At 44.9% G+C, this 26906-nt stretch overlaps 1 protein-coding gene across 1 annotated transcript in view; it reads right to left on the bottom strand.

Annotated features, from left to right (window-relative positions):
- slc49a4 (solute carrier family 49 member 4) overlaps positions 1 to 26906 on the bottom strand; it is an 80414-nt gene that overhangs the window by 25900 nt on the left and 27608 nt on the right. The window contains exons 4-6 of the mRNA XM_055871267.1: positions 26581 to 26710; positions 20662 to 20770; positions 9341 to 9408 (exon numbers count right to left, since the gene is read on the bottom strand). Of these exons, the coding sequence (XP_055727242.1) occupies positions 9341 to 9408; positions 20662 to 20770; positions 26581 to 26710 (307 nt within the window). The remainder of the gene's footprint in view (positions 1 to 9340; positions 9409 to 20661; positions 20771 to 26580; positions 26711 to 26906) is intronic.

Genomic DNA, 26906 nt, shown 5'->3' with positions numbered 1-26906 from the left:
TTGGGTCTGGTTGGCTAAGGCAGAAAGACCCAACATCAACAACCCAACACAGGTAGTCTAGACTCTAGCCAATCACTATATACTAAAATACAGTTTGAGCACCTGCCCCCTGAAAGGTCTGTGCCTGGCCCTGATGCGCTGTCTGTGTGTGGATCATATCTGTCACTGTTTTAACATATCACCCCCACAGTGTTCTGTCTGACTGAAGAATACATCTAGGATCTACTTTCTATTCATTAATGGACTGAGAAGCATAACAGAGTTATGTACACTACTTATTGGAAGTGTACACGTTACATGAATGCTGGACCCTGGAGGTGGGTGCTTTGGTAGGGACAGCAAAGCACTGCCCAACCAAGTCTGCTACCTTTTCCCTGACCAAAGCCCTTAGCTCCTACCCATCTGACACTAGCTCCTCTCTCCCCTCAGCTGACAAGACAGGAGCATAAACCTATCTTGTTGTGAGGTAATGTCTCAACTAAAAGCACATAAATTACAGTTGTGTCAGATTTATTGGCATGAAGATAGTGAGGCTTGAATATTCTGTAGCATCACATTCTCCTCTGGCTAACCTCAGAAATAATTCAATTCTTATTCCATCTGATATGATCATTACCAGGTCGATTTGTCTCTATTCTGATCTCAGACAAGGTACCCAGACAAGGTACCTACTGAATGACCAAACCAGTCAAACATGTTACATTTTTCATAATTTAGCAGATGCTCTTATCCAGAGCGACTTATAATAGTGAGTGCATACATTTTCATATTGGTCCCCCGTGGGAATCAAACCCACAACCCTGGTGATGCAAGCACCATGCTTGACCAACTGAGCCACACAGGACCACGTAATGATATCACCAAGCGACAATGGCCATCACTAGCCCCAAAAAATATGCCAAATTCAGTGACTTTAGTTACTCATTTTAAATCTCTTGTTTATCGAAACATAAATACATGATCATTTTCCAAGTCTTTAATGTGAGAGTGTGGGTAAAAACTCTCCCTTCCCCTCCCCCCTACCTTCTTCTCCCCCCTTCCTCTGTTAATTCAATTGAATGGCTTTATTGGCATGGGAAACATACAGTTGAAGTCGGAAGTTTACAGACACCTTAGCCAAATACATTTCAACTCAGTTTTTCACAATTCTTGACATTTAACCCTACTAAAAATTCTCTGTCTTAGGTCAGTTAGGATCACCACTTTATTTTAAGAATGTGAAATGTCAGAATAATAGTACAGAGAATGATTTATTTCAGCTTTAATTTCTTTCATCACATTCCCAGTGGGTCAGAAGTTTACGTACACTCAATTAGTATTTGGTAGCATTGCCTTTAAATTGTTTAACTTGGGTCAAACGTTTTGGGTAGCCTTCCACAGGCTTCCCACAATAAGTTGGGTGAATGTTGGCCCAGTCCTCCTGACAGAGCTGGTTTAACTGAGTCAGGTTTGTAGGTCTCCTTGCTCGCACACGCTTTTTCAGTTCTGCCCACAAATTTTCTATAGGATTGAGGTCAGGGCTTTGTGATGGCCACTCCAATACCTTTACTTTATTGTCCTGCCATTTTGCCACAACTTTGGAAGTATGCTTGGGGTCATTGTCCACTTGGAAGACCCATTTGCGACTAAGCTTTAACTTCCTGACTGATGCATTGAGATGTTGCTTCCTTTTGGGTTATGTCGATATAGGACTCGTTTTACTGTGGATATAGATATTTTTGTACATGTTTCCTCCAGCATCTTCACAAGGTCCTTTGCTGTTGTTCTGGGATTGATTTGCACTTTTCGCACCAAAGTATGTTAATCTCAAGGAGACAGAACGCGTCTTCTTCCTGAGCGGTATGACGGATGCGTGGTCCCATGGTGTTTTTACTTGCGCACTATTGTTTGTACAGATGAACGTGGTACCTTCAGGCATTTGGAAATTGCTCCCAAGGATGAACCAGACTTGTGGAAGTCTACAAGGTCTTGGCTGATATCTTTTGATTTTCCTATGATGTCAAGCAAAGAAGCATTGAGTTTGAAGATAGGCCTTGAAATACATCCACAGGTACACCTCCAATTGACTCAAATTATGTCAATTTGCCTATCAGAAGATTCTAAAGCCATGACATAATTTTCTGGAATTTTCCAAGCTGTTTAAAAGGCACAGTCAACTTAGTGTATGTACAATTCTGACCCACTGGAATTGTGATACAGTGAATTACAAGTGAAATAATCTGTCTGTAAACAATTGTTGGAAAAATGACTTGTGTCATGCACATAGTAGATGTCCTAACCGACTTGCCAAAACTATAGTTTGCTAACAAGAAATTTGCGGAGTGGTGGTTGAAAAATGAGTTTTAATGACTCCAACCTGTGTATGTAAACTTCCGACTTCAACTGTATGTTAACATTCCCAGAGCAAGTGAAATAGTTAATAAACAAAAGTGAAATAAACAATAAAAAATTTACAGTAAACATTACAAACAAAAATTTCAAAAGAACAAAGACATTTCTCTCTCTCTCCCCCTTTTATTTGGGAGCATGTGTGTGTGTGTGTGCGTGTGTGTTGGGGAGTGTTTGTTTGGCTATCACAAAGCGCATCCTATGAAGCAAACTACTTAGTACCAGGCACGACTCCAACACCAACATTAAGTTTGCTGATGACATAACAGCGGTAGGCCTGATCACCGACAACAACGAGACAAGCCATAGGGAGGTCAGAGACCTGACCATGTGGTGCAAGGACAATAACCTCTCCCTCAACGTGTCCAAGACAAAGGAGATGATTGTGGACTACAGGAAAAGGAGGACCGAGCAGTCCCCATTCAAATCGACGGAGCTGTAGTGGAGCAGGACTAGCTTCAAGTTCCTTGGCGTCCACATCACCAACAAACTAACATGGTCCAAGCACACCAGGACAGTCGTGAAACATATTCCCCCTCAGGAGTCTGAAAAGATTTGGCATGGGTCCTCAGAAGGTTCTACAGCTGCACCAAGGACAGCATCCTGACGGGTTGCATCACTGCCTGGTATGGCAACAACTCGGCTTCTGACCGCAAGGCACTAGCATCTTGCCATCCAGGACCTCTATACCAGGGGGTGTCAGAGGAAGGCCCTAAAAATTGTCTAAGACACCAGCCACCCTAGTAATCGACTGTTCTCTCTGCTACCGCATGGCTAGCGGTACCGGAGCGCCAAGTCGAGGTTCAAAAGGCTTCTTAAAACCTCTTGACGCTAGGGGTCAGATTTTTTACTTTAAAAAAAAAATAACGTTCCCAAGGTAAACGGACTATTTCTCAGGTCCAGATCGTAGAATGTGCATATCATTTACAGATTAGGATAGAAAACACTCCACAGTTTCCAAAACTGTCAAAATATTGTCTGTGAGTATATCAAAACTGATTCTGCAGGCAAAAACCTGAGGAAATCTAACCCGGAAGTGATAAAAAAAAAAAGAGGGAAATCTGTGTTTCCTTGCCCGTCTTTCTTCCATTTAAAGGGGTATCAACCAGATTCCTTTTCCAATGGCTTCCTCAGGCTGTGACCAGGCTTTAGACATAGTTTCAGGCTTTTATTTTGAAAAATGAGCGAGATTTTTCAAAACGAGTCAGGTGTTCTTTGATTAGTTCCTGCGCGCGAGAGGGGTAGCTCTCCATTTTCTTTCTCTTTTTTATTGAATAGGTTACGGTCCGGTTGAAATATTATCGATTATGTTTGTAAAAAACAACCTGAGGCTTGATTATAAAAAACATTTGACATGTTTCTACGAACATTACGGATACGGTTTTCTGAACATAACGCGCAACCCAAATGGCGTTTATTTGTTATAAAAGTAATATTTATTGAACAAAAATAACATTTATTGTGTAACTGGGAGTCTCGTGAGTGCCAACATCCGAAGATTATCAAAGTTAAGCGATTAATTGTATTGCTTTTCTGACTTTCGTGACCATGCTAATTTGGGGCTAGCTGTTCTAGCATTGATTGATACACTCACAAAAGCTTGGATTGCTTTCACTGCAAAGCATATTTTCAAAATCTGACACGATAGGTGGATTAACAACAAGCTAAGCTGTGTTTTGGTATATTTCACTTGTGATTGCATGATTATAAATATTTTAGCAATATTTTGCGCCCTGCAATTCAGCGGTTGTTTAGGAAAGTGATCCCGCTAACGGGATCCGTAGCGCAGAGAAGGCTTCTTAACAGCTTCTACCCCCAAGCCATAAGACCCCACCCTCTTCTCATTGCAAGCTGCTCTCTGATGTTTGTGTGACGTAAGGTGAGGCGTTCAGGCACAGGAGGGTGTGTGTGTGTGTGTGTTAATGTGTGCTCTGTAATGTAACTCAGCAGTTCCATCAACAGAAAACCAGTAGGCAAATGATCATTAATGGTGTCAGCAAGGATCCAGCGCTAGGTAACCGGGGAATCTGTTACTGCGCTTCCCAAACACATCACCCATCATAGCAACACTCATCACCAATTACGGCAACGCGCACACACACACACACACACACACACACACACACACACACACACACACACACACACACACACACACACACACACACACACACAACCTCCCATAGCTAACCCTCAACAGATGGCCAATTTAGCCAGACGTGAGGAGGAAGCCAATCAACTGCGTGACAGAGACTCATTAATGAGTTAGTTCTCCCCTTACAGGGGGGCAAAAAAGTATTGTCAGCCACCAATTGTGCAAGTTCTCCCACTTAAAAAGATGAGAGAGGCCTGTAATTTTCATCATAGGTACACTTCAACTATGACAGACCAAATGAGAAAAGAATTCCAGAAAATCACATTGTAGGATTTTTAATGAATTTATTTGCAAATTATGGAGGAAAATAAGTATTTGGTCACCTACAAACAAGCAAGATTTCTGGCTCTCACAGACCTGTAACTTCTTCTTTAAGAGGCTCCTCTGTCCTCCACTCGTTACCTGTATTAATGGCACCTGTTTGAACTTGTTATCAGTATAAAAGACACCTGTCCACAACCTCAAACAGTCACACTCCAAACTCCACTATGGCCAAGACCAAAGAGCTGTCAAAGGACACCAGAAACAAAATTGTAGACCTGCACCAGGCTGGGAAGACTGAATCTGCAATAGGTAAGCAGCTTGGTTTGAAGAAATCAACTGTGGGAGCAATTATTAGGAAATGGAAGACATACAAGACCACTGATAATCTCCCTCGATCTGGGGCTCCACGCAAGATCTCACCCCGTGGGGTCAAAATGATCACAAGAACGGTGAGCAAAAATCCCAGAACCACACAGGATTTTAGTGAATGACCTGCAGAGAGCTGGGACCAAAGTAACAGAGCCTACCATCAGTAACACACTACGCCGCCAGGGACTCAAATCCTGCAGTGCCAGACGTGTCCCCGTGCTTAAGCCAGTACATGTCCAGGCCCGTCTGAAGTTTGCTAGAGAGCATTTGGATGATCCAGAAGAAGATTGGGACAATGTCATATGGTCAGATGAAACCAAAATAGAACTTTTTGGTAAAAACTCAACTCGTCGTGTTTGGAGGACAAAGAATGCTGAGTTGCATCCAAAGAACACCATACCTACTGTGAAGCATAGGGGTGGAAACATCATGCTTTGGGGCTGTTTTTCTGCAATGGGACCAAGACGACTGATCCGTGTAAAGGAAAGAATGAATGGGGCCATGTATCGTGAGATTTTGAGTGAAAACCTCCTTCTATCAGCAAGGGCATTGAAGATGAAACGTGGCTGGGTCTTTCAGCATGACAATGATCCCAAACACACCGCCCGGGCAACGAAGGAGTGGCTTCGTATGAAGCATTTCAAGGTCCTGGTGTGGCCTTGCCAGTCTCCAGATCTCAACCCCATAGAAAATCTTTGGAGGGAGTTGAAAGTCCGTGTTGCCCAGCAACAGCCCCAAAACATCACTGCTCTAGAGGAGATCTGCATGGAGGAATGGGCCAAAATACCAGCAACAGTGTGTGAAAACCTATGTGAAGACTTACAGAAAACGTTTGACCTCTGTCATTGCCAACAAAGGGTATATAACAAAGTACTGAGATAAACTTTTGTTATTGACCAAATACTTATTTTCCACCATAATTTGCAAATAAATTCATTAAAAATCCTACAATGTGATTTTCTGGAATTTTTTTTCTCATTTTGTCTGTCATAGTTGAAGTGTACCTATGATGAAAATTACAGGCCTCTCTCATCTTTTTGAGTGGGAGAACTTGCACAATTGGTGGCTGACTAAATACTTTTTTGCCCCACTGTATGTTCCGTTTTTGTTTCTCTCCTACAATGCAAATCTAGAACTCTGTTTCAACTTTCTGTTGCATATGTAACCAGAGGTTGCAAACAGAAGCAAACCTTACCCAAACCTCATTAAACCTGGTTCTATACCAAACAAATAACATATTTGAGTAAGTTTGCAACAGCAGGAAAATAATTAATGAATGAACATTTTTGTAGGGGCTGATAATTTTTTTCATTCAAAGTTGGAATTACAAACTTCAGAAAATGTTAAAACCTCAAATACACTACAAGTTTTACATTTCCTGCAACAGGGTGATCAAATGAAGATGTGTAGATCCACTCCAGTCCACTCCAGCCTATACCAAGAACAGAATACTTCCATGAATCAATAGTGTAGAGTCATGGTCTAATTTTCCTAATTACAGCGCAGTGAGACGTTGGCCCTGCCTGGAAGTGCTGATTGGGCCGGGCGATGAATATATATCTTTCAGCTAGACGACTGATCCCTTCCTTCTGCATAGTCCACAGTTTGGGGCCTAGGGTGTGTGGCTCTATCCACCAGCTACACGGACATGACCTACTGCATTACCATTCACTCATTCACCTCCCTCCGTCTATCACAACCATGCACTTAATACATTGAGATTGAGAGAGAGACAGAGACAGAGAGAGAGCGGTGGAGGAAAAGAGTGGAGCTAAGGTGTTTGAGTGTACATCCCAAATTGCACCCTTTCCCCTATGTAGTGCACAAGTTTTGACCAGGACTCATAGGCATTTGGGATACAGACTGAGACTCCTACCTCCACCCCTCCAAAAAAAAAAAATCCTCACATCCTCTGCCTCTTAAAAACAACCTGGGGAAGCATTTTTCATTATTGATATCACTAAACCGAAATGTTACAAGAAGGTGAGAGAACCAGACTGGACTGCAAAAAAGCAGAGAGAGTCCAGGGACAGAGTAGTACACCCGTTTATTCCGGTGAACATATTCTTGTAAACAAATTCATGTGAACATATTCCTGTGAACATGCTTAGCAATGGTTTCTAGTTGCTAATCTTGTTGACAGGCCTTGGAGGCAGAGCCAAAGCTATTACGACCAAACATGGTCCATATATTTTCATGCATACTTAATCTGACGATACTAAACGAGTGTATGATTATCCTCTAATTTGACGGCTCACCAGGTCCAGGGAGATCATTTAGGGCTGAATTTATGAGACAAGCCTATTACTAGGAGGATTTCTCCTCACACTCCGCTGGACACAGCTAGCTGTTTGTAGTCTGGCACAGTACAAGCACAGCCTAACTGCAGACAAGAGTGGGCCTACTGTAGACAGCATCTAGGGGCCAGATTCAGACTGGACGAGGCCTACTGTAGACAGCATCTAGGGGCCAGATTCAGACTGGACGAGGCCTACTGTAAACAGCATCTAGGGGCCAGATTCAGACTGGACGAGGCCTACTGTAAACAGCATCTAGGGGCCAGATTCAGACTGGACGAGGCCTACTGTAGACAGCATCTAGGGGCCAGATTCAGACTGGACGAGGCCTACTGTAGACAACATCTAGGGGCCAGATTCAGACTGGACGAGGCCTACTGTAGACAACATCTAGGGGCCTGATTCAGACTGGACGAGGCCTACTGTAAACAGCATCTAGGGGCCAGATTCAGACTGGACGAGGCCTACTGTAAACAGCATCTAGGGGCCAGATTCAGACTGGACGAGGCCTACTGTAGACAGCATCTAGGGGCCTGATTCAGACTGTACTAGGCCTACTGTAGTACAGCCTCTTTTATCCAGATTCAGACTGGACGAGGCCTACTGTAGACAGCATCTAGGGGCCAGATTCAGACAGGACGAGGCCTACTTTAGACAGTATCTAGAGGCTAGATTCAGACTGGACGAGGCCTACTGTAAACAGCATCTAGAGGCTAGATTCAGACTGGACGAGGCCTACTGTAGACAGCATCTAGAGGCTAGATTCAGACTGGACGAGGCCTACTGTAGACAGCATCTAGGGGCCTGATTCAGACTGTACTAGGCCTACTGTAGTACAGCCTCTTTTATCCAAAATCAGACTGGACGAGGCCTACTGTTGACAACATCTAGGGGCAAGATTCAGACTGGACGAGGCCTACTGTAGACAGCATCTAGGGGCCAGATTCAGACAGGACGAGGCCTACTTTAGACAGCATCTAGAGGCTAGATTCAGACTGGACGAGGCCTACTGTAGACAGCATCTAGGGGCCAGATTCAGACTGGACGAGGCCTATTGTAGACAACATCTAGGGGCTAGATTCAGACTGGACGAGGCCTACTGTAGACAACATCCAGGGGTCAGATTTAGACTGGACGAGGCCTACTGTAGACAGCATCTAGGGGCCAGATTCAGACTGGACGAGGCCTACTTTAGACAGCATCTAGGGGCCAGATTCAGACTAGACATGGCATACTGTAGACAACAGCTAGGGGCCAGATTCAGACTGGACGAGGCCTACTGTAAACAGCATCTAGGGGCCAGATTCAGACTGGACGAGGCCTACTTTAGACAGCATCTAGGGGCCAGATTCAGACTAGACATGGCCTACTGTAGACAACATCTAGGGGCCAGATTCAGACTGGACGAGGCCTACTGTAGACAGCATCTAGGGGCCAGATTCAGACAGGATGAGGCCTACTTTAGACAGTATCTAGAGGCTAGATTCAGACTGGACGAGCCCTACTGTAGACAGCATCTAGAGGCTAGATTCAGACTGGACGAGGCCTACTGTAGACAGTATCTAGAGGCCTGATTCACAATTGAGATAAGCATACTCAACTTAGACATTCACGTAAATCCTTCAATGATTTCAACAGGAGACTTTTGAGGAATTTGAATTAAGCCTGTGGATCATAAGCCATAATACCACCGTGAGCCTTTTAGGACATCGCATATTTTGCATCTTCTCAGGCCATCATATTCTGACAGTCTATAACAATAGCAGTCCAACATTATCACATTACGATAGCATGTTGGAGGCAGACAGTAAAGTCACACTACAATGTTAAACCACAATGAAAATGATCTGCTGTTTCTGTTGCTTACCTGGCCATGGCCACTCCAAATACACAGCCGCCCACGACGGACCAGAACCCAATCCAGCCAGCATCCACCTGTAGAGAGAGAGGGGGAGAATTTGAATAATTTAACTTTAGCTGATAGACTTGGTTTCTATCATAATCACTCCTCTTTCACCCCAGCTGCAAAACTAACCCTGATTCAGATGACCATCCTACCCATGTTAGATTATGGAGACATCATTTATAGATCGGCAGGTGAGGGTGCTCTCGAGTGGCTAGATGTTCTTTACCATTCGGCCATCAGATTTGCCACCAATGCTCCTTATAGGACACATCACTGCACTCTATACTCCTCTGTAAACTGGTCATCTCTGTATACCCATCGGAAGACCCACTGGTTGATGCTTATTTATAAAACCCACTTAGGCCTCACTCCCCCCTATCTGAGATATCTACTGCAGCCCTCATCCTCCACATACAACACCCGTTCTGCAAGTCACATTCTGTTAAAGGTCCCCAAAGCACACATCCCTGGATCGCTCGTCTTTTCAGTTCGCTGCAGCTAGCGACTGGAACGAGCTGCAACAAACACTCAAACTGGATAGTTTTATCCCAGTCTCTTCATTCAAATACTCAATCATGGACACTCTTACTGACAGTTGTGGTTGGTTTGTGTGATGTATTGTTGTCTCTACCTTCTTGCCCTTTGTGCTGTTGTCTGTGCCCAATGTTTGTACCATGTTTTGTGCTGCTACCATGTCGTGCTGCTGCCATGTTGTGCTGCTACCATGCTGTGTTGTCATGTGTTTCTGCCTTGTTATGTTGTTGTCTTAGGACTCTCTAATGTAGTGTTGTCTCTCTTGTCGTGATGTGCGTTTTCTCCTAGATTTTTTTATTTTTCATCCCAGCCCCCGTCCCAGCAGGAGGCCTTTTGCCTTTTGGTAGGTCGTCATTGTAAATAAGAATTTGTTCTTAACTGACTTGCCTATTTAAATAAAATGTTAAATGCAATTTTAAAAATCAACAGAGCATAATGGTCCCTGAAGACAATAGAGAGATTGAGATCGAGAGAGAAAGAGAGCGAGAGAGAGGGGGAAGAAAGAATTAGAGGAGAGAGAGATTCCGTTATTATTCCATGTTCAATATGCCATACACGGCTCAGAGGACCTAGGGTAGACAGACAGCAGGCTCAGAGTGTCTGAAGACCGTGGAAACCTGTCAATCAAACCCAAGGTAAATTGAAGCCCTGTATTCTGAAAGTGGAATCGGAGTCAATGGAAACAGCGGGTGATGTCAGCATGATGTTTCATCACAGACAAATGCCTGCTCTGACAGATAGAGACGGAGAAGAGAGGACAGACGTCATGACCATGGTCGTGTTCAGTAGAGCGAAAACAGAGTGAAACAGAGAGACACTACCTCAACTTGTCCAATACGAAGAGCAAAAAAGTTTTGCTACGGTGTTCTCCCCTGAACTAGACCCAGGGCCTACTGTTGCAGAATCAGTATGAGAGGCTGACTACATCACAGATGGAGGCCAATGAGTCATACACACACACACACACACACACACACACACACACACACACACACACACACACACACACACACACACACACACACACACACACACACACACACACACACGTCTCCGGTAGGTAGCAGGTAAATAAAGTAGGCTTCAAATCAGTGTCTGACTTCCAAGCCGAAGACTGCCAATGAAAGTGTGCTGCGGTTCACATCAATCTACCTGAAGCTTTCCCACTCAGGTGGGAAAAAGAGGAGCAACATAGAGATGGCCAGATGTGAGAGTCAACAAGACGAGACCAGAACGTGCAGAAGAGGTCTAGAGGCCATTTCTAAACATTCTAGTAAAGGTACAATGGTTCTTGAGATCACGTTAATGCTCACATCAATTTGAGAACTTGAACGCAAATCATTCTGTAAGCTATTTGAGTGTCAAAGAAGAAATCATTGCGTTTTGTGTGTGTGTGGTTAATTAACTGAAATATGCTCAGTGCTAGCTGCACCTGTACAGGCCTGATTTGTGCCGTGCTCAGCTTAATTATGCGTGTTGTTACTACTGTGTCAATAACCAGGAAATGCTTGCCGTTGTCATGCCGACATTTTGTACACTGTGGAAGCCAAGGCTTCAGGTTCCTGGCACATTCCCTTATTTGTTTTTCTGTTATTCTCTCTTGTTACTAAGCCTTTTAAGACAGTTATCATGACACTGTGGGTTTAGCACAACATGATGGCATTGCAATGCGAATTCATTCAGGGGTAACCACAGACAGCATCAAAAGACACAATGGAAGTTCCAGTTGGTACACTGTTTGTCTGTCTGGAGGCATAACCAACCACCACCCGGACTGGACCCATATTCATAAAGCATCTAAGAGTAGGAGTTTTGATCTAGGATACATTATTAATTAAAAGGCAAAACTGATCCTAGATTAGCATTCCTACTCTGAAATGCCCAGCGGTTACACTACACTGTCTGGAGGCAGCAGAATTAAAGGAGACATTTTATACAAACAAACCTCTCTTTATGTAAATTACATGTTATAGAAATGTCTAGAAACCTTTTTCGTGATTTTCCATGAGTTTGATAAACTTACCCCAGACAGCAAATCACTTCCTTATCCCCGTTGTGTAGTATGGGGGCACCGAAAAACAAAAACACCCAAATATATCCTTTTAGAAACGGCAAAGCTCTCAGTATAGTGATACAGGTCTTTAGATTCTGTACACATGAAATTGTGTCATTCCAAACTTTATCTGCAACGTTATTTTCCATTTTGTAGCCCAGGAAAAGTACCAGGAGTTCACAACAGTGACTTTCCCAGGTCAGAAAGATTGTCTGTAATCAGAAAGCTGATGTGTTCTCAGGTGAAGTATTAACCTTCAGAGGGGTTTTCTGCGTAACGACTTAATGGCCACCCTCCATTAACGGACCAATTAGATATGAGTGATTAACGCAGGGTGGGACCTTGTTCTTAATTAAAGCGATGCTAATTGCGTACAGTGACACAGAGACACTTAGCTACGTGCTTCAGGACACTGTCTGGTCCAGCACTGGGCTGGGTGTCTGAAGGGAGGAAGGGTTCAAGCACTCCACCCAGTACTAAGTTTCAGCTACAGCCACTTGCCCAGTCCCATCCATCCATCCCAAACCCCAGCCCCCCCATCCTTATCCCCAGCCCCTAGATGCTGCTGCAAGGTCCTCTACCCAGCCCAATCCCCTCAACCTGTTCCCATCCCCTTCAACCTGTCCCCATCCCCCTCAACCTGTCCCCAGCTCCATCCCACTCAACCTAGCCCCATCCCACTCAACCTAGCCCCATCCCACTCAACCTAGCCCCATCCCACTCAACCTAGCCCCATCCCACTCAACCTGTCCCCTCCCCATCCCCCCAACCTGTCCCAATCCCCCTCAACCTGTCCCCAGCTCCATCCCCTTCAACCTGTCCTTTGCCCCATCCACCTACCTCAATCTGTCCTCTGCCCCACCCCCCTCAACCTGTCCCCATCCCCCTCCTCCTCAACCTGTCCCCATCCCCCTCCCCCTCAACCTGTCTCCAGCCCCCTCAACCTGTCCCCAGCTCCATCCTCCTCAACCTGTCCTCTACCCAATCCACCTCAACCTGTCCCCATCCCCCTCCCCCTCAACCTGTCTCCAGCCCCCTCAACCTGTCCCCAGCTCCATCCCCCTCAACCTGTCCTCTACCCCATCCACCTCTACCTGTCCCCATCCCCCTCCTCCTCAACCTGTCCCCAGCCCCCTCAACCTGTCTCCAGCCCCCTCAACCTGTCCCCAGCTCCATCCCCCTCAACCTGTCCCCATCCACCTCATCCTCCCTTTCCCTAGCCCCATCCACCTCAACCCTCCCTCACCCCATCCATCTTAACCCTCCCCAGTCCCCTCAAACCTCCCCAGCCCCATCCACTTCAAACCTCCCCCTCCCCAGCCCCCTCAAACCTCCCCAGCCCCAGCCCCATCCACCTCATCCTCCACCCTCCCCAGCCCCATCCACCTCAACCCTCCCCAGCATACTATTTTCCCATGATAGGTCAGCAGCTGCTGCACCAAGCCATACTTGTCTCTGTGCTAAAATGTCTTATTTATAGGATCAATTCCCTGTCCATATAAATGGCACCATATTCCCTACATAGGGCTTTTGTCAAAAGTAGTGCACTATGGGCCCTGGCCAAATGTAGTGCACAGTATAGGGAATAGGGTGCCATTTGGGATGCAAACAATGTGTCAGGGGTAGTGGGTCATTGGGAGTGGGTGTTCTGGGAAAGACAGGATGATGCAAAAAGAGAGGAAGAAAAACAAAGTGGTCACCTTATCAGGGAAAGAAAGAAAAAGAAAGTCTCTGACTGCTTTGTCTACAGACACACAGACACACTGTGAAGACTGGCAGATTGAAAACAGTATTTGATATCTGCAGAACATAGCCTGTTAAATGAGAACAGCAGAGACCAGCACAGCCCCTGCAGTGGCTGGAGTGACACGGCAGCACTAACATTGGCAAGTGGCATTTGATTGGAGAAGTGGAGAGCAGCTGAGAGGTGATTGGGAGGCAGTGAAGGGGGGCGAGGGGCTAAAGCAGCACCTCTATATCGATCGCCTCGCTGCAGAGAGAGAGAAAGAGAGCTCTGTCTGGTATGACAGTGGGACCACACAGCGTGTAGCATAGAGAAGACTGGCAAATGAACCATCCATAAGAGGGATAGAGGGTGTGTGTGTGCGTGTGTGTGTGTGTGTGTGTGTGTCTGTGTACCGCATCACTCACTTTGCTTGCACTGTTATCCTCTTGATCCCTGACCTAAATAGGTTCCGTATGTGTGTCAGACAGTCACAGCTATAGAGCTATCATTTCACACCTCATATCTACCCTCACTGTATTATTTTCAATGAATCTCCTGATAGCGTCTTATCAGAATAAGGTCATGGTTTGTTGGTTCCAAGACTGACGTGCACCTTGCAGGTTGTAGCGTATCGAAAGTTACCGTAGTGTATGAGGTTTGCAGCTCCCAAGCTGTATAGAAAGTTACAGTAGTGTATGATGTTTGAAACTTTGAAATCAACAGCTAACATAACACATCCTTAAAGTCTGAAACATGACCCAGCCAAGCTGTACTGCTTCTTGACACAATGCCCGCTTAACCCAGAAGCCAGCTGCACCAATGTGTCGGAGGGAACACCGTACACCTGGCGACCGTGTTCGCATGCATACGCCCGGCCCGCACAGGAGTCGCTAGAGCGCGGGACAAGGAAATCTCGGCTTGCCAAACCCTCTCCTAACCCAGACGACTCTGGGCCAATTGTGCGCCGCCTCATGGGTCTCCCAGTCACGGCCAGCTGTGACACAACCTGGGATCAAACCCGGGTCTGTAGTGACGCTTCAAGTGCCTTAGATCGCTGCACCACTCGTGCAGCTCCTGCAAATTGATTTGAACAAACAATTGGTCCCCCCAAAAAATGCGTCCCTCTGTTGAATTTCAAAATTCCGATGTGGCCCTCGAGCGAAAAGGTTTGCCCACCCCTGTATTAGAGTGAGCCTGTGTCAGAATCCAGAATATAAATACGTGCTGTATATAGACCATATATCATTTGGAAGGAAAATGGTATGTACAACTATGTGAAGAAGTGTATACAGTCGTGGCCAAAAGTTTTGAGAATGACACAAATATACATTTTCACAAAGTCTGAGTGTCTTTAGATATTTTTGTCAGATGTTACTATGGAATACTGAAGTATAATTACAAGCATTTCATAAGTGTCAACGGCTTTTACTGACAATTAAATGAAGTTGATGCAAAGAGTCAATATTTGCAGTGTTGACCCTTCTTTTTCAAGACCGCTGCAATCCACCCTGGCAGGCTGTCAATTAACTTCTGGGCCACATCCTGACTGATGGCAGCCCATTCTTGCATAATCAATGCTTGGAGTTGGTCAGAATTTGTGGGGTTTTGTTTGTCTACCTGCCTCTTGAGGATTGACCACAAGTTCTCAATGGGATTAAGGTCTGGGGAGTTTCCTGGCTATGGACCCAAAATATCGATGTTTTGTTCCCCGAGCCACTTAGTTATCACTTTTGCCTTATGGCAAGGTGCTCCATCATGCTGGAAAAGGCATTGTTCGTCACCAAACTGTTCCTGGATGGTTGGGAGAAGTTGCTCTCGGAGGATGTGTTGGTACCATTCTTTATTCATGGCTGTGTTCTTAGGCAAAATTGTGAGTGAGCCCACTCCCTTGGCTGAGAAGCAACCCCACACATGAATGGTCTCAGGATGCTTTACTCTTGGCATGACACAGGACTGATGGTATCCCTCACCTTGTCTTCTCCGGACTAGCTTTTTTCCAGATGTCCCAAACAATCGCAAAGGGGATTCATCAGAGAAAATGACTTTACCCCAGTCCTCAGCATCCCAGTCCCTGTACCTTTTGCAGAATATCAGTCTGTCCCTGATGTTTTTCCTGGAGAGAAGTGGCTTCTTTGCTGCCCTTCTTGACACCAGGCCATCCTCCAAAAGTCTTCGCCTCACACCTGCCTGCTGCCATTCATGAGCAAGCTCTGTACTGGTGGTGCCCCGATCCCGCAGCTGAATCAACTTTAGGAGACGGTCCTGGCGCTTGCTGGACTTTCTTGGGCACCCTGAAGCCTTCTTCACAACAATTGAACCGCTCTCCTTGAAGTTCTTGATGATCCGATAAAGTGTTGATTTAGGTGCAATCTTACTGGCAGCAATATCCTTGCCTGTTAAGTCCTTTTTGTGCAAAGCAATGATGACGGCACATGTTTGTTTGCAGGTAACCATGGTTGACAGAGGAAGAACAATGATTCCAAGCACCACCCTCCTTTTGAAGCTTCCAGTCTGTTATTCGAACTCAATCAGCATGACAGAGTGATCTCCAGCCTTGTCCTCGTAAACACTCACACCTGTGTTAACTTCTTATGGCTGCAGGGGCAGTATTGAGTAGCTTGGATGAAAGGTGCCCAGAGTAAACGGCCTGCTCCTCAGTCCCAGTTACTAATATATGCATATTATTATTAGTATTGGATAGAAAACACTGAGAAAAAATCCAAACAGGAAGTGAGAATATTGAGAGTGGTCGATGTTAAAGTCCTCGCCTATTCAATTCCCTGTAATATATGGATCTGTTTGCACTTCCTACGCCTTCCACTAGATGTCAACAGTCAGTAGAACGTGGAATGAAGCTTATGCTGTGTTGTGGGACCGGATGGGAGGTGTTTGAGCCAGTGGTCTGGTAGAGTGCCAGTTCTTGGTCACGCACTTTCCTCATGATATCGCCATGCGTTCCATTACTTATAGAGACTGAAAAGAATGCTCCGGTAGGAACGTTATGGGATATAAATGATAACAACATCCTGAAGATTGATTCTCTACTGTTTGACCAGTTTATTCGACTTGTATTATAACTTTTTGAAGTTTTCGTCCGATGTTTGCCTGCATCTGCGCGAGCGTTTGGACACGTGTACTACACATGCTAGCAAAATTTGCTAATTGGACATAAGTAATGGACATTATCGAACAAAACAACGATTTATTGTGGAACTAGGATTCCTGGCACTGCATTCTGATGAAGATAATCAAAGGTAAGGGAATATTGATGATGTAATTTCGTATTTCTGTTGACTCCAACATGGAGGCTAATTTGGCTATTGTTCTGAGCGCCGTCTCAGATTATTGCATGGTTTGTTTTTTCCGTAAAGTCTTTTTGAAATCTGACAGCGGTTGCACTAAGGAGAGGTATATCTATAATTCCATGTGTATAACTTGTATTATCATCTACATTTATGATGAGTATTTCTGTTGAAATGATGTGGCTATGCAAAATCACTTGATGTTTTTGGAACTAATGAATGTAACGCGCCAATGTAAACTCAGATTTTTTTATATAAATATGAACTTTATCAAACAAAACATGCATGTATTGTGTAACATGAAGTCCTATGAGTGTCATCTGATGAAGATAATCAAAGGTTAGTGATACATTTTATCTCTATTTCTGCTTTTTGTGAAAGCTATCTTTCGCTGGAAAAATGGCTGTGCTTATTGTGGTTTGGCGGTGACCTAACATAATCGTTTGGAGTGCTTTCACTGAAAAGCATATTTGAAATCGGACACTTTGGTGGGATTAACAAGAAGATTACCTTTAAAATGATATAAGACACCTGTATGCCTGAGGAATTTTAATTATGAGATTTCTGTTGTTTGAATTTGGCGCCCTGCACTTTCACTGGCTGTTGTCATTGCAGCCATAAGAAGTTAACGAGAGAATCATTGACATGATGTCAGCTGGTCCTTTTGTGGCAGGGCTGAAATACAGTGGAAATGTTTTGGGGGGATTCAGTTCATTTGCATGGCAAAGAGGAACTTTTCAATTAATTGCAATTCATCTGATCACTCTTCATAACATTCTCGAGTATATGCAAATTGCCATCATACAAACTGAGGCAGCAGACTTTGTGAAAATTAATATTTGTGTCATTCTCAAAACTTTTGGCTACGACTGTAAATACCAAGGAATTATAATTTGATAACTCCCGATAAGGGCGGTTCCCACCTCGGGCCAGGATACAGCCCTTGGAGGGAGTTGTCACACGATAATTCCCGAGTTCTCAGGCATTATTGCTTAATTGAACACTGGTCACCTTATATTCTGTTTCTATATTGCTGTTTATGTGTATGTATATACTTTATTCTCCACATAGCTCATCCGAATATACCTACTACTGCATTCTGAAGTTGCTACCCAAGTGGGCTGGTCACTTTAGTTATTTTCTTATGTTTTGACCCAGTCGTTCATTCTAATTGTTCTATTAATTTGATGTTGGTATGCTAAACAAATCAGTGGCATGTAGCTAGCTAGCTGAGATTCAATGATAAGAGACAAGTTCAATAATAAATGATTTTTAAAAATCCAATAGGCATACATAGGTAACAACTATTATGGTGAGCGAGTCCGAGCTAACCAAGCTTGTTGGTGATGTTAATAGTAATGTTTCCATTGATGGCACGTGTGGAAGAACTGTCCATGGTCCTGGCGCTGGTTGCTGACAGCAGGTGCTTGCCTCTTCTTTGGCAGAGAATCCCACTCACATCGTTGGCAGCTAAAATAGCACTCCAATGCTTTCTGCCAATAACTATTGAGTGAGCTCTCACACCGATTGCCACTCACAGCCATTATTTTCCTTGCATACAGGCCCGCATCGGATACCTTTTGCATTCTGAAGTTGCTACCCAAGCGGGCTGATCGTTCGATATTCTCATGTCTTGACCCAGTCGTTCATTCTAATCGTTCTATGCATTCAATGTTGCTATGTAAAACAAATCAGTGGCATGTAGCTAGCTGAGATTCAATGATTATGAGAGACAACAAGTTCAATAATTAATTATTTAATAATATCCAATAGGTCCTACATAAGCTGGTAAATGAATGAATGGAATTCTGAGTGTTTACAGTTTCCATGGTGAATTATTAGTTTCTCGTTGATACTTGGGCTAGCTGGCACAGGAGAGATTGCATTTGTAAAATGATACATTGTTGCACAGGTCGTAGAGGCAGACTGGTAGGTTTATAACCGCCAACTGTTGCAAACCAAAGAGCAGCATGGAAAAATAGTGTAGACAATCTTTTTCAGAGGGAGATGAATACGTCATGGTATTTTGTGGAAGTTGTTGTCCCTCAAATCAACCAATTAGCATCCAGGATGCAAACAACCCGTTTTATAATGACTCTACATACATGGGACATTAGTCTCAAGGTGCAAGGCTAGTGATGGCTGTTCAAGTCAAACTAACACTCCTTCAGCTTCTGAGGAGTGAATGCTCTCATTATGATGCATTTTAATGACTCAGTGTGTTTATACGTTATGAGCCTGGGGAAACTGTTCAGAGTTCAGCTATGCATCTTTGTGACACCATCTTTAGATAGGGAGATAAGTGAGAATAGTTCCTAATGATTTCCTTTCCACGACAAATGAAACCATTAGACATAAAGAGTATAAAGAATTGAGGATACTGCCTGTAGGTTCTGACAGAAAGAAAAGATAGTGAGGTGAATACAACAAGGCTGTGTGTGTGTGTGTGTGTGTGTGTGTGTGTGTGTGTGTGTGTGTGTGTGTGTGTGTGTGTGTGTGTGTGTGTGTGTGTGTGTGTGTGTGTGTGTGTGTGTGTGTGTGTGTGTGTGTGTGTGTGTGTGATTCCACAGCTCTGTCTTTTTTTCTCAAGAACCTGGCTGATGATAACCTTGAAAAGAAGACTCTTTTGTCTCCTTTGAGCCACTACTATCTTGTTGGAAGGAGAGGGTGCTCTGGTCTGCATCCCAACATCTCCTCTTCTCACTTTCTCTCTCATCCTGAAATCTCTGATGCTAATCCAGGATGGTTGAAGGGTCTGAGACAATGCCGGTCTCATTAAGATAAGAATCTCAAGTGTTAAGTGCCTGGCTATCTTGACGTGCTCCACATTTTCCCGCATGCAAATAAAGTTCTGTCGATTCCATGTATGTTTGATTAGACCCTTAAAAGGTGAAACCACTTGGAGAGAGGAAGTGGACAGAAAAAAGAGGAAGACGGCCCAACCAAACAAGCCCCATGTGGAGGATCATTTTTTATTTCAAAGTGTTATTCACAAGGGCCTGCTTATTTTTAATGAGTCCAGGATGGGAAAGTAAAGTCGACTTTGTGAAGAAGAGTTTACATTGTGTTGCTGTGGCTCTGTCCACTGGGGGTTAATTATGAGTCAACATCCATTTTAGCCTGTGAAATTACATTCTGCATCCCAAATGGTACCCTACTCCCACAGGGTTCTGGTCAAAAGTAGTGCAATATGTGGGGAATAGGGTGCCATTTCAAAAGTAAACATTAATTTCAGCCAGGGAAATCAAACTCTGTGTGTTTGCCTCAGACAATTAGCCATATCACAGGCCCAGTTAGAATAAGGGGAAGTTTTCAGGCAGCCTGTTTCAGTGCTTCAGAAGGTGAGCACCAACACAGAGTTGAGATAGCTATTGAAACACGCCATTTTCATTGTGGGTGCGTACCAGCGCGGGTCATTTGTATGAAATTGGCAGAAAATGCTGTAAATACTCTAATGTAATAAATTACCTTAAGAAGTGATCAGTTTGAAGATGTCTAAATTGTCTAACAGAACTGCTATTACTGTAGTACATTCAGAGTGAATAAAGTGAGTAATGATACGCTAGTTCAGAAAACACTTCTCAACTTTGAAGACAATCTGTATCTTTGGTATGTTCTAAACCCAGCAGACATGTTGTGGGTGTTGGGTCAGGTGTGTGTTCCTCACCTGGCTGACTCTGGCAGGGGTGAGGATCATGTCCAGAACTCCTGACCAGCCTGCCACCACTCCTGTAGGCACCGCGTAGGCCAACGCTATCATCAGGAACCGGAAATTACTGGAGGGCAAGAGAGAGAGAGAAACAAAGGCGTTTTACACTGCCTAGAGAAGTCCTACAGTATCACTGCCTAGAGAAGTCCTACAGTATCACAACCTAGTAAAGTCCTACAGTATCACTGCCTAGTAAAGTCCTACAGTATCACTGCCTAGTAAAGTCCTACAGTATCACTGCCTAGTAAAGTCCTACAGTATCACTGCCTAGTAAAGTCCTACAGTATCACAACCTAGTAAAGTCCTACAGTATCACTGCCTAGTAAAGTCCTACAGTATCACAACCTAGTAAAGTCCTACAGTATCACTGCCTAGTAAAGTCCTACAGTATCACAACCTAGTAAAGTCCTACAGTATCACTGCCTAGTAAAGTCCTACACTATCACAAGCTAGCAAAGTCCAATTTAATTCCATTATGAGTCATCATGACAAACTACACATTTAACTCAAAACTTTTACATTTGGTGATGAATGAAGGGTAATCTCTGGGGAAAGAAAAACGATCTATAACCCGTGTGCATGACAGGAATACATATGTCTGTGTCTGAGACAATACAGAGCAAAGCCCCATCCGTCCCCTTCCTTCTCTCTGGTTGATAATGTGTTGAGACCACCAGACAGCCTCTTGCTTTCCTATCCTGTCAGCTAGCACCACGCAGCATCTCTGACTGTCAGGCACGATCTATCCCACATCACAATGTGGTGACAGAGAGATAAACACCTGGCCATGAACCAGGAAGAGATGAGAAGAGCTGCTTGACAGGCTGGCAATACTAGCTCCAAGATGAGGTTTGAATACGGGGGAGAGCAGCTAAGAAATGGAATCGACAAATGGAGAACCGGGATCCTTTCATGTGGTGACACCAACCACATACACAGACACACAGACACACAGACACACAGACACCTACTTAATCACGGATTTACTTGTATAAATGGGTTTGGAAATAGTAGCATGTCAAACAAAGTCATTTCATCTGAGATGTTGATCTGAGACAATGATTTCCTCTGATTGTCTGTGACTCAAAGATTCCTGGAAGGAAGATTATGGGTTTCTGCTGATCGACTGGATTATGCCAATCGCATCTGAATCAATTCCCCGGCCCTGCTTCCTCTCTGAGTCTACAACGGACACATTTACCACCTGCTGTAAACATTGTGTTCATGGTTGTGAGAACATTATGGCTGGATGCTATGCAGTCAGAAATGATGAGAGTGTATCGGTTAGGACCAGGGCCAACTAAGTGAGATACCTACGTTAGGGAAACAGAACCTAATCTTGTGTGCTCTTTCACTAGCTAAGAGCCTGAGAGGAGAGACATAAGAGACTGAGGGTCTTTAATATAAACTGTCGTAAGGGGTTGGTCATATCAATGGGACTTTGGCCAGTTCTGTCAGTCTTTGTAAACACTGACAAACCACAGAGAGGGTGGTTATTTTCCTCAGGATTGTTTTTGATCTCCCCCTGAGGATGAGGAAGGCCTTAAGAATTCCCCAGATGCCCCTCCACCATACACACGGGATGCCGCTGGCATATCAATGGAAACAAACAAATGCATGAGTAAACGGCTGCTGTCCGTAGTGAACGGACGTTAGGGAAACAAAAACAATCCTCCTCAGAGAGACAGATTTCCCCTTCCATGACGGCTGCTGTCACTGTCAGCCTAGACGCCTGGTGATTTAATGGTGCTGTTAGGCGGGTGAAGTGATGGTTCCGAAATGAAATCAGCGGCGTGGAGACGCAGTGGGGACAGGGTCTTATGGTTGATTGTAATTGGTCATAGAGTGATTGGAGTGGTGCCAGACAGACAGTGTTAACAGCTAGGTGAGACTGGGGGATGGGGGGCTCCTCTGTTAGCGAGAGTCTCCGCTCTGTGTTCAGACACACACACACACACACATACAGGCTCCTGGAGGCACTGGCCTGATGATTAGAGAGACATTTGTAGAAATTCTCATAAACCATGAAGGGCTGGCACTCTTACTCCTCTCACTTGATTAGCTATTAGTCCGTGCTGAGACGGAACAGGCATAAACTAACTCTAAGGAGAGAGACGGACAGGGAAGTAGACTAGGGGCTGTACGTATCAAGAGTAGGAATGCTGAGGATCAAGTACCCCTGTTCATTCATTATAATCAATGCGGTTGAGCTGATCAACACTGATCAACAGATCACCACTCATACTTTGTGAAAACGGACCGATCATGGATTTAAAAGAATTGGATTGGTGTAAGCATTGGCTGGCGGGAGTTTTCCATGATGTTTTCCACCCAGTACCCTGTCCTGTGGTACTCGACTACTTGGCCTTGGAGGAGTTGAGAGTCGAGAGAGACGGACTCGTAAAAGTGTGTTGATGGAACGCTCTCTCTATCTCTGCTGTGATGGCAGGAATCAATAACAGCACCTTTTCCCATCCCACAGCTTAGTTAGATCACTGTATAGAAAGGCTGTCCCAAATGGCACCCTATGCCCCATGTAGTGCACTATATAGCCCATAGGGCTCTGGTCAAAAGTTTTAATACATGTAATATGGTGCTATTTGGGACACAGGCTAAGTAAGCACAGCACAGGGCCGGCCTGTGGAGGGTGAAATATTCCAGGGAGCCATGAAGCCAGCGGCATCATCAGCTAAGTGCCATTTGTCCTTGACAGGTCTTGGCTGGAGTTCAATGCATCAGAATGAGCAGGAGAAAACGTTCCCAGGCAAAATAACTGTTATTGTAATAATGGGACCTTCATCAATGCTGCTAGCTAACATCATTACTATTCTCAGAGCAGTGGTCACGTAGTACTGATAACCTTTCTAAATGTGTGGAGAGCTGGGTAATGTCCCAAATGGCACCCTATTCCCTATATAGTGCACTACTTTTGACCAGACCTGTGTTGTGATTAGGCTCTGCAGCGGAAGGGAACGGCTGGGCGAACTTATCATTTACTACGGTTCAAACGCTCTCTGTCTGGCACAGCAACAAAATGGAAGGAAGGGGCACAAATGGTGGCTTAGGATACTGGCTTAGAAAACCTAGCAAACTTTAGAAAACACAATGTTGCTGCTAACCCAGGTCCATCTTTCTTTGACGAGTGGAACTTAGATACTCAAGGCCCAATTTTTCCCTTCCTTCTGTCCACAATCCTTCTGTACAGTAGAACTCCCAGCAGCCAGACAGCCACTGATGCTGCTTGAGTGTGATACAGTTCAGACTGGCAGCTGGAAGGCTGCTTATCAGTGGGACTCCAGATCACATTACAGTCCCAATGGGGCAGTCCAGACAAAGTGTGTGTGTGTGTGTGTGTGTGTGTGTGTGTGTGTGTGTGTGTGTGTGTGTGTGTGTGTGTGTGTGTGTGTGTGTGTGTGTGTGTGTGTGTGTGTGTGTGTGTGTGTGTGTGTGTCAGAGAGTGTGTACACTGGGTTTATGACCTCTCTTGAAGCTCTGTGCTTAGCAGCTTAGTTTGTTATTGTTTATCATCAGTGAGAGTTAGTAAGAACTAGAGACAGAAAGAGAGAGAGGGAGAGCAAGAGAGAGAAAGAGAGATCTGCCTGGCTGGAGGGGCTGACTGTAGGGAGTTACAGAGAACGAAGCAGCCAACCCGCTTTCTCAATTGGCTGTCCACGGCCCAGCGCTTCATCCCAGTCCCACAACCCACAGGCCATCATTCCTCGGCCCATTCCATTCCACCACAACCAGACAGGATACGCACCACAGGAACAGAATCCGCGGGTGGCAATGCGTGCTCTAGCTCCCATCCAAAAACAGCACCATTTCCCCCAGCTCTCAGTGTGTGTGATGCAAGGCTAGGAGGACAGTGCATTCTGAATGCTGTATGAGTATGTTACATGACCCCAGACTCCAGAGGACCCTGGCTGTATGAGTACAGTATGTTACAGGACCCCAGACTCCAGAGGACCATGGCTGTATGAGTACAGTATGTTACAGGACCATGGACTCCAGAGGACCCTGGCTGTATGAGTACAGTATGTTACAAGACCCCAGACTCCAGAGGACCATGGCTGTATGAGTACAGTATGTTACAGGACCCCAGACTCCAGAGGACCCTGGCTGTATGAGTACAGTATGTTACAGGACCATGGACTCCAGAAGACCCTGGCTGTATGAGTACAGTATGTTACAGGACCATGGACTCCAGAGGACCCTGGCTGTATGAGTACAGTATGTTACAAGACCATGGACTCCAGAGGACCATGGCTGTATGAGTACAGTATGTTACAGGACCATGGACTCCAGAGGACCATGGCTGTATGAGTACAGTATGTTACAGGACCATGGACTCCAGAGGACCCTGGCTGTATGAGTACAGTATATTACAGGACCATGGACTCCAGAGGACCCTGGCTGTATGAGTACAGTATGTTACAGGACCATGGACTCCAGAGGACCATGGCTGTATGAGTACAGTATGTTACAGGACCATGGACTCCAGAGGACCCTGGCTGTATGAGTACAGTATGTTACAAGACCATGGACTCCAGAGGACCATGGCTGTATGAGTACAGTATGTTACAGGACCATGGACTCCAGAGGACCATGGCTGTATGAGTACAGTATGTTACAGGACCCCAGACTCCAGAGAACCATGGCTGTATGAGTACAGTATGTTACAGGACCATGGACTCCAGAGGACCATGGCTGTATGAGTACAGTATGTTACAGGACCCCAGACTCCAGAGGACCATGGCTGTATGAGTACAGTATGTTACAGGACCCCAGACTCCAGAGGACCATGGCTGTATGAGTACAGTATGTTACAGGACCATGGACTCCAGAGGACCCTGGCTGTATGAGTACAGTATATTACAGGACCCCAGACTCCAGAGGACCCTGGCTGTATGAGTACAGTATGTTACAGGACCATGGACTCCAGAGGACCCTGGCTGTATGAGTACAGTATGTTACAGGACCCCAGACTCCAGAGGACCCTGGCTGTATGAGTACAGTATGTTACAGGACCATGGACTCCAGAAGACCCTGGCTGTGTATGGATGAGGAGATGACGATTCTGATCTATTTATTAAGAGTGGCCAGTGGAATGCCTGGGGAATGCCAGGGGAATGCCAGGGGCACCTTAAGGCAGTGTAATTAATCTAGGGGGAGAGATGATGTGTCTTTGATGCACATTAACTAGCGGCCCAAACAGATGGCAAGCGGCAGAGCAACAAGACCCCTTCATTAAGATTCTCTATCACCACTACTCACACCGACCGATTAATTCCTTCCTCATCTCAAAGTTAAAACAGGAAAAGGCCTGTTGAGAGGCAACAAAGAGGACACACCAACCTCAGGCTCTTTCATGACAATTGTGATAAATGCCAAATAATTTCAAGGCATCTTGAAGAACAATCTGGCCTTAATGGCCATGTACATAATCTCCACCCTGCACAGCCAGAAGAGGACTGACCACTCTTCAAAGCCTGGTTCCTATCTAGGTTTCTTCCTAGGTTCCTGCCTTTCTAGGGTAGTTTTCATAGCAACTGTGCTTCTACATCTGCATTGCTTGCTGTTTGGAGTTTTAGGCTGGGTTTCTGTATAGCACTTTGTGACATCTGCTGATGTAAAAAGGGCTTTATAAATAAATGTGATTGAAGGCATCATACAACTTAATTGCAGATCACTCCATTGATTCAGGTTCATGACATGTGCTCTTAGCATGCTGCTCTATTCAGAGTGGTTTTGTAAAACAACATCAATATAGGTTCTACATTGCTGTACGGTGCATTGCCTGTCAGTAAAGTAAAGTAATATGAATTCCTGCTTTTAGTGTTGGTGTGTGATGATGTCAAAGGAGCAGACAGCACATACCTGAGTAGTCTGCAGATGCTGCTGCTGTAGCGGAGTCTCTGGCTGGCAGCGGCTACACTGGGGGGTATGGGGGGCCGGGAGGGGAAGTAGAACAGCACCGCAGCAAACAGCACCGCCACCATACCAAACTCTATATGGCAGGAGGGAGAAAGACAAATCAGTGGGTTATTAACCTTAAGGTCAAAGAAAAAGGTTATTATTAGCCTCCTAATGACCTGAACTCAGTCAATGAGTCAGCAACAAACCCATTCCACGCAGAGCTACAGTTGACGTCGGAAGTCTACATACACTGAGGTTGGAGTTATTAAAACTCGTTTGTCAACCAC

The sequence above is a fragment of the Salvelinus fontinalis genome, chromosome 19 (assembly GCF_029448725.1).
Source record: "Salvelinus fontinalis isolate EN_2023a chromosome 19, ASM2944872v1, whole genome shotgun sequence".
Taxonomy (NCBI): Eukaryota; Metazoa; Chordata; class Actinopteri; order Salmoniformes; family Salmonidae; genus Salvelinus; species Salvelinus fontinalis.
This window is presented reverse-complemented; position numbering and strand designations above follow the sequence as displayed.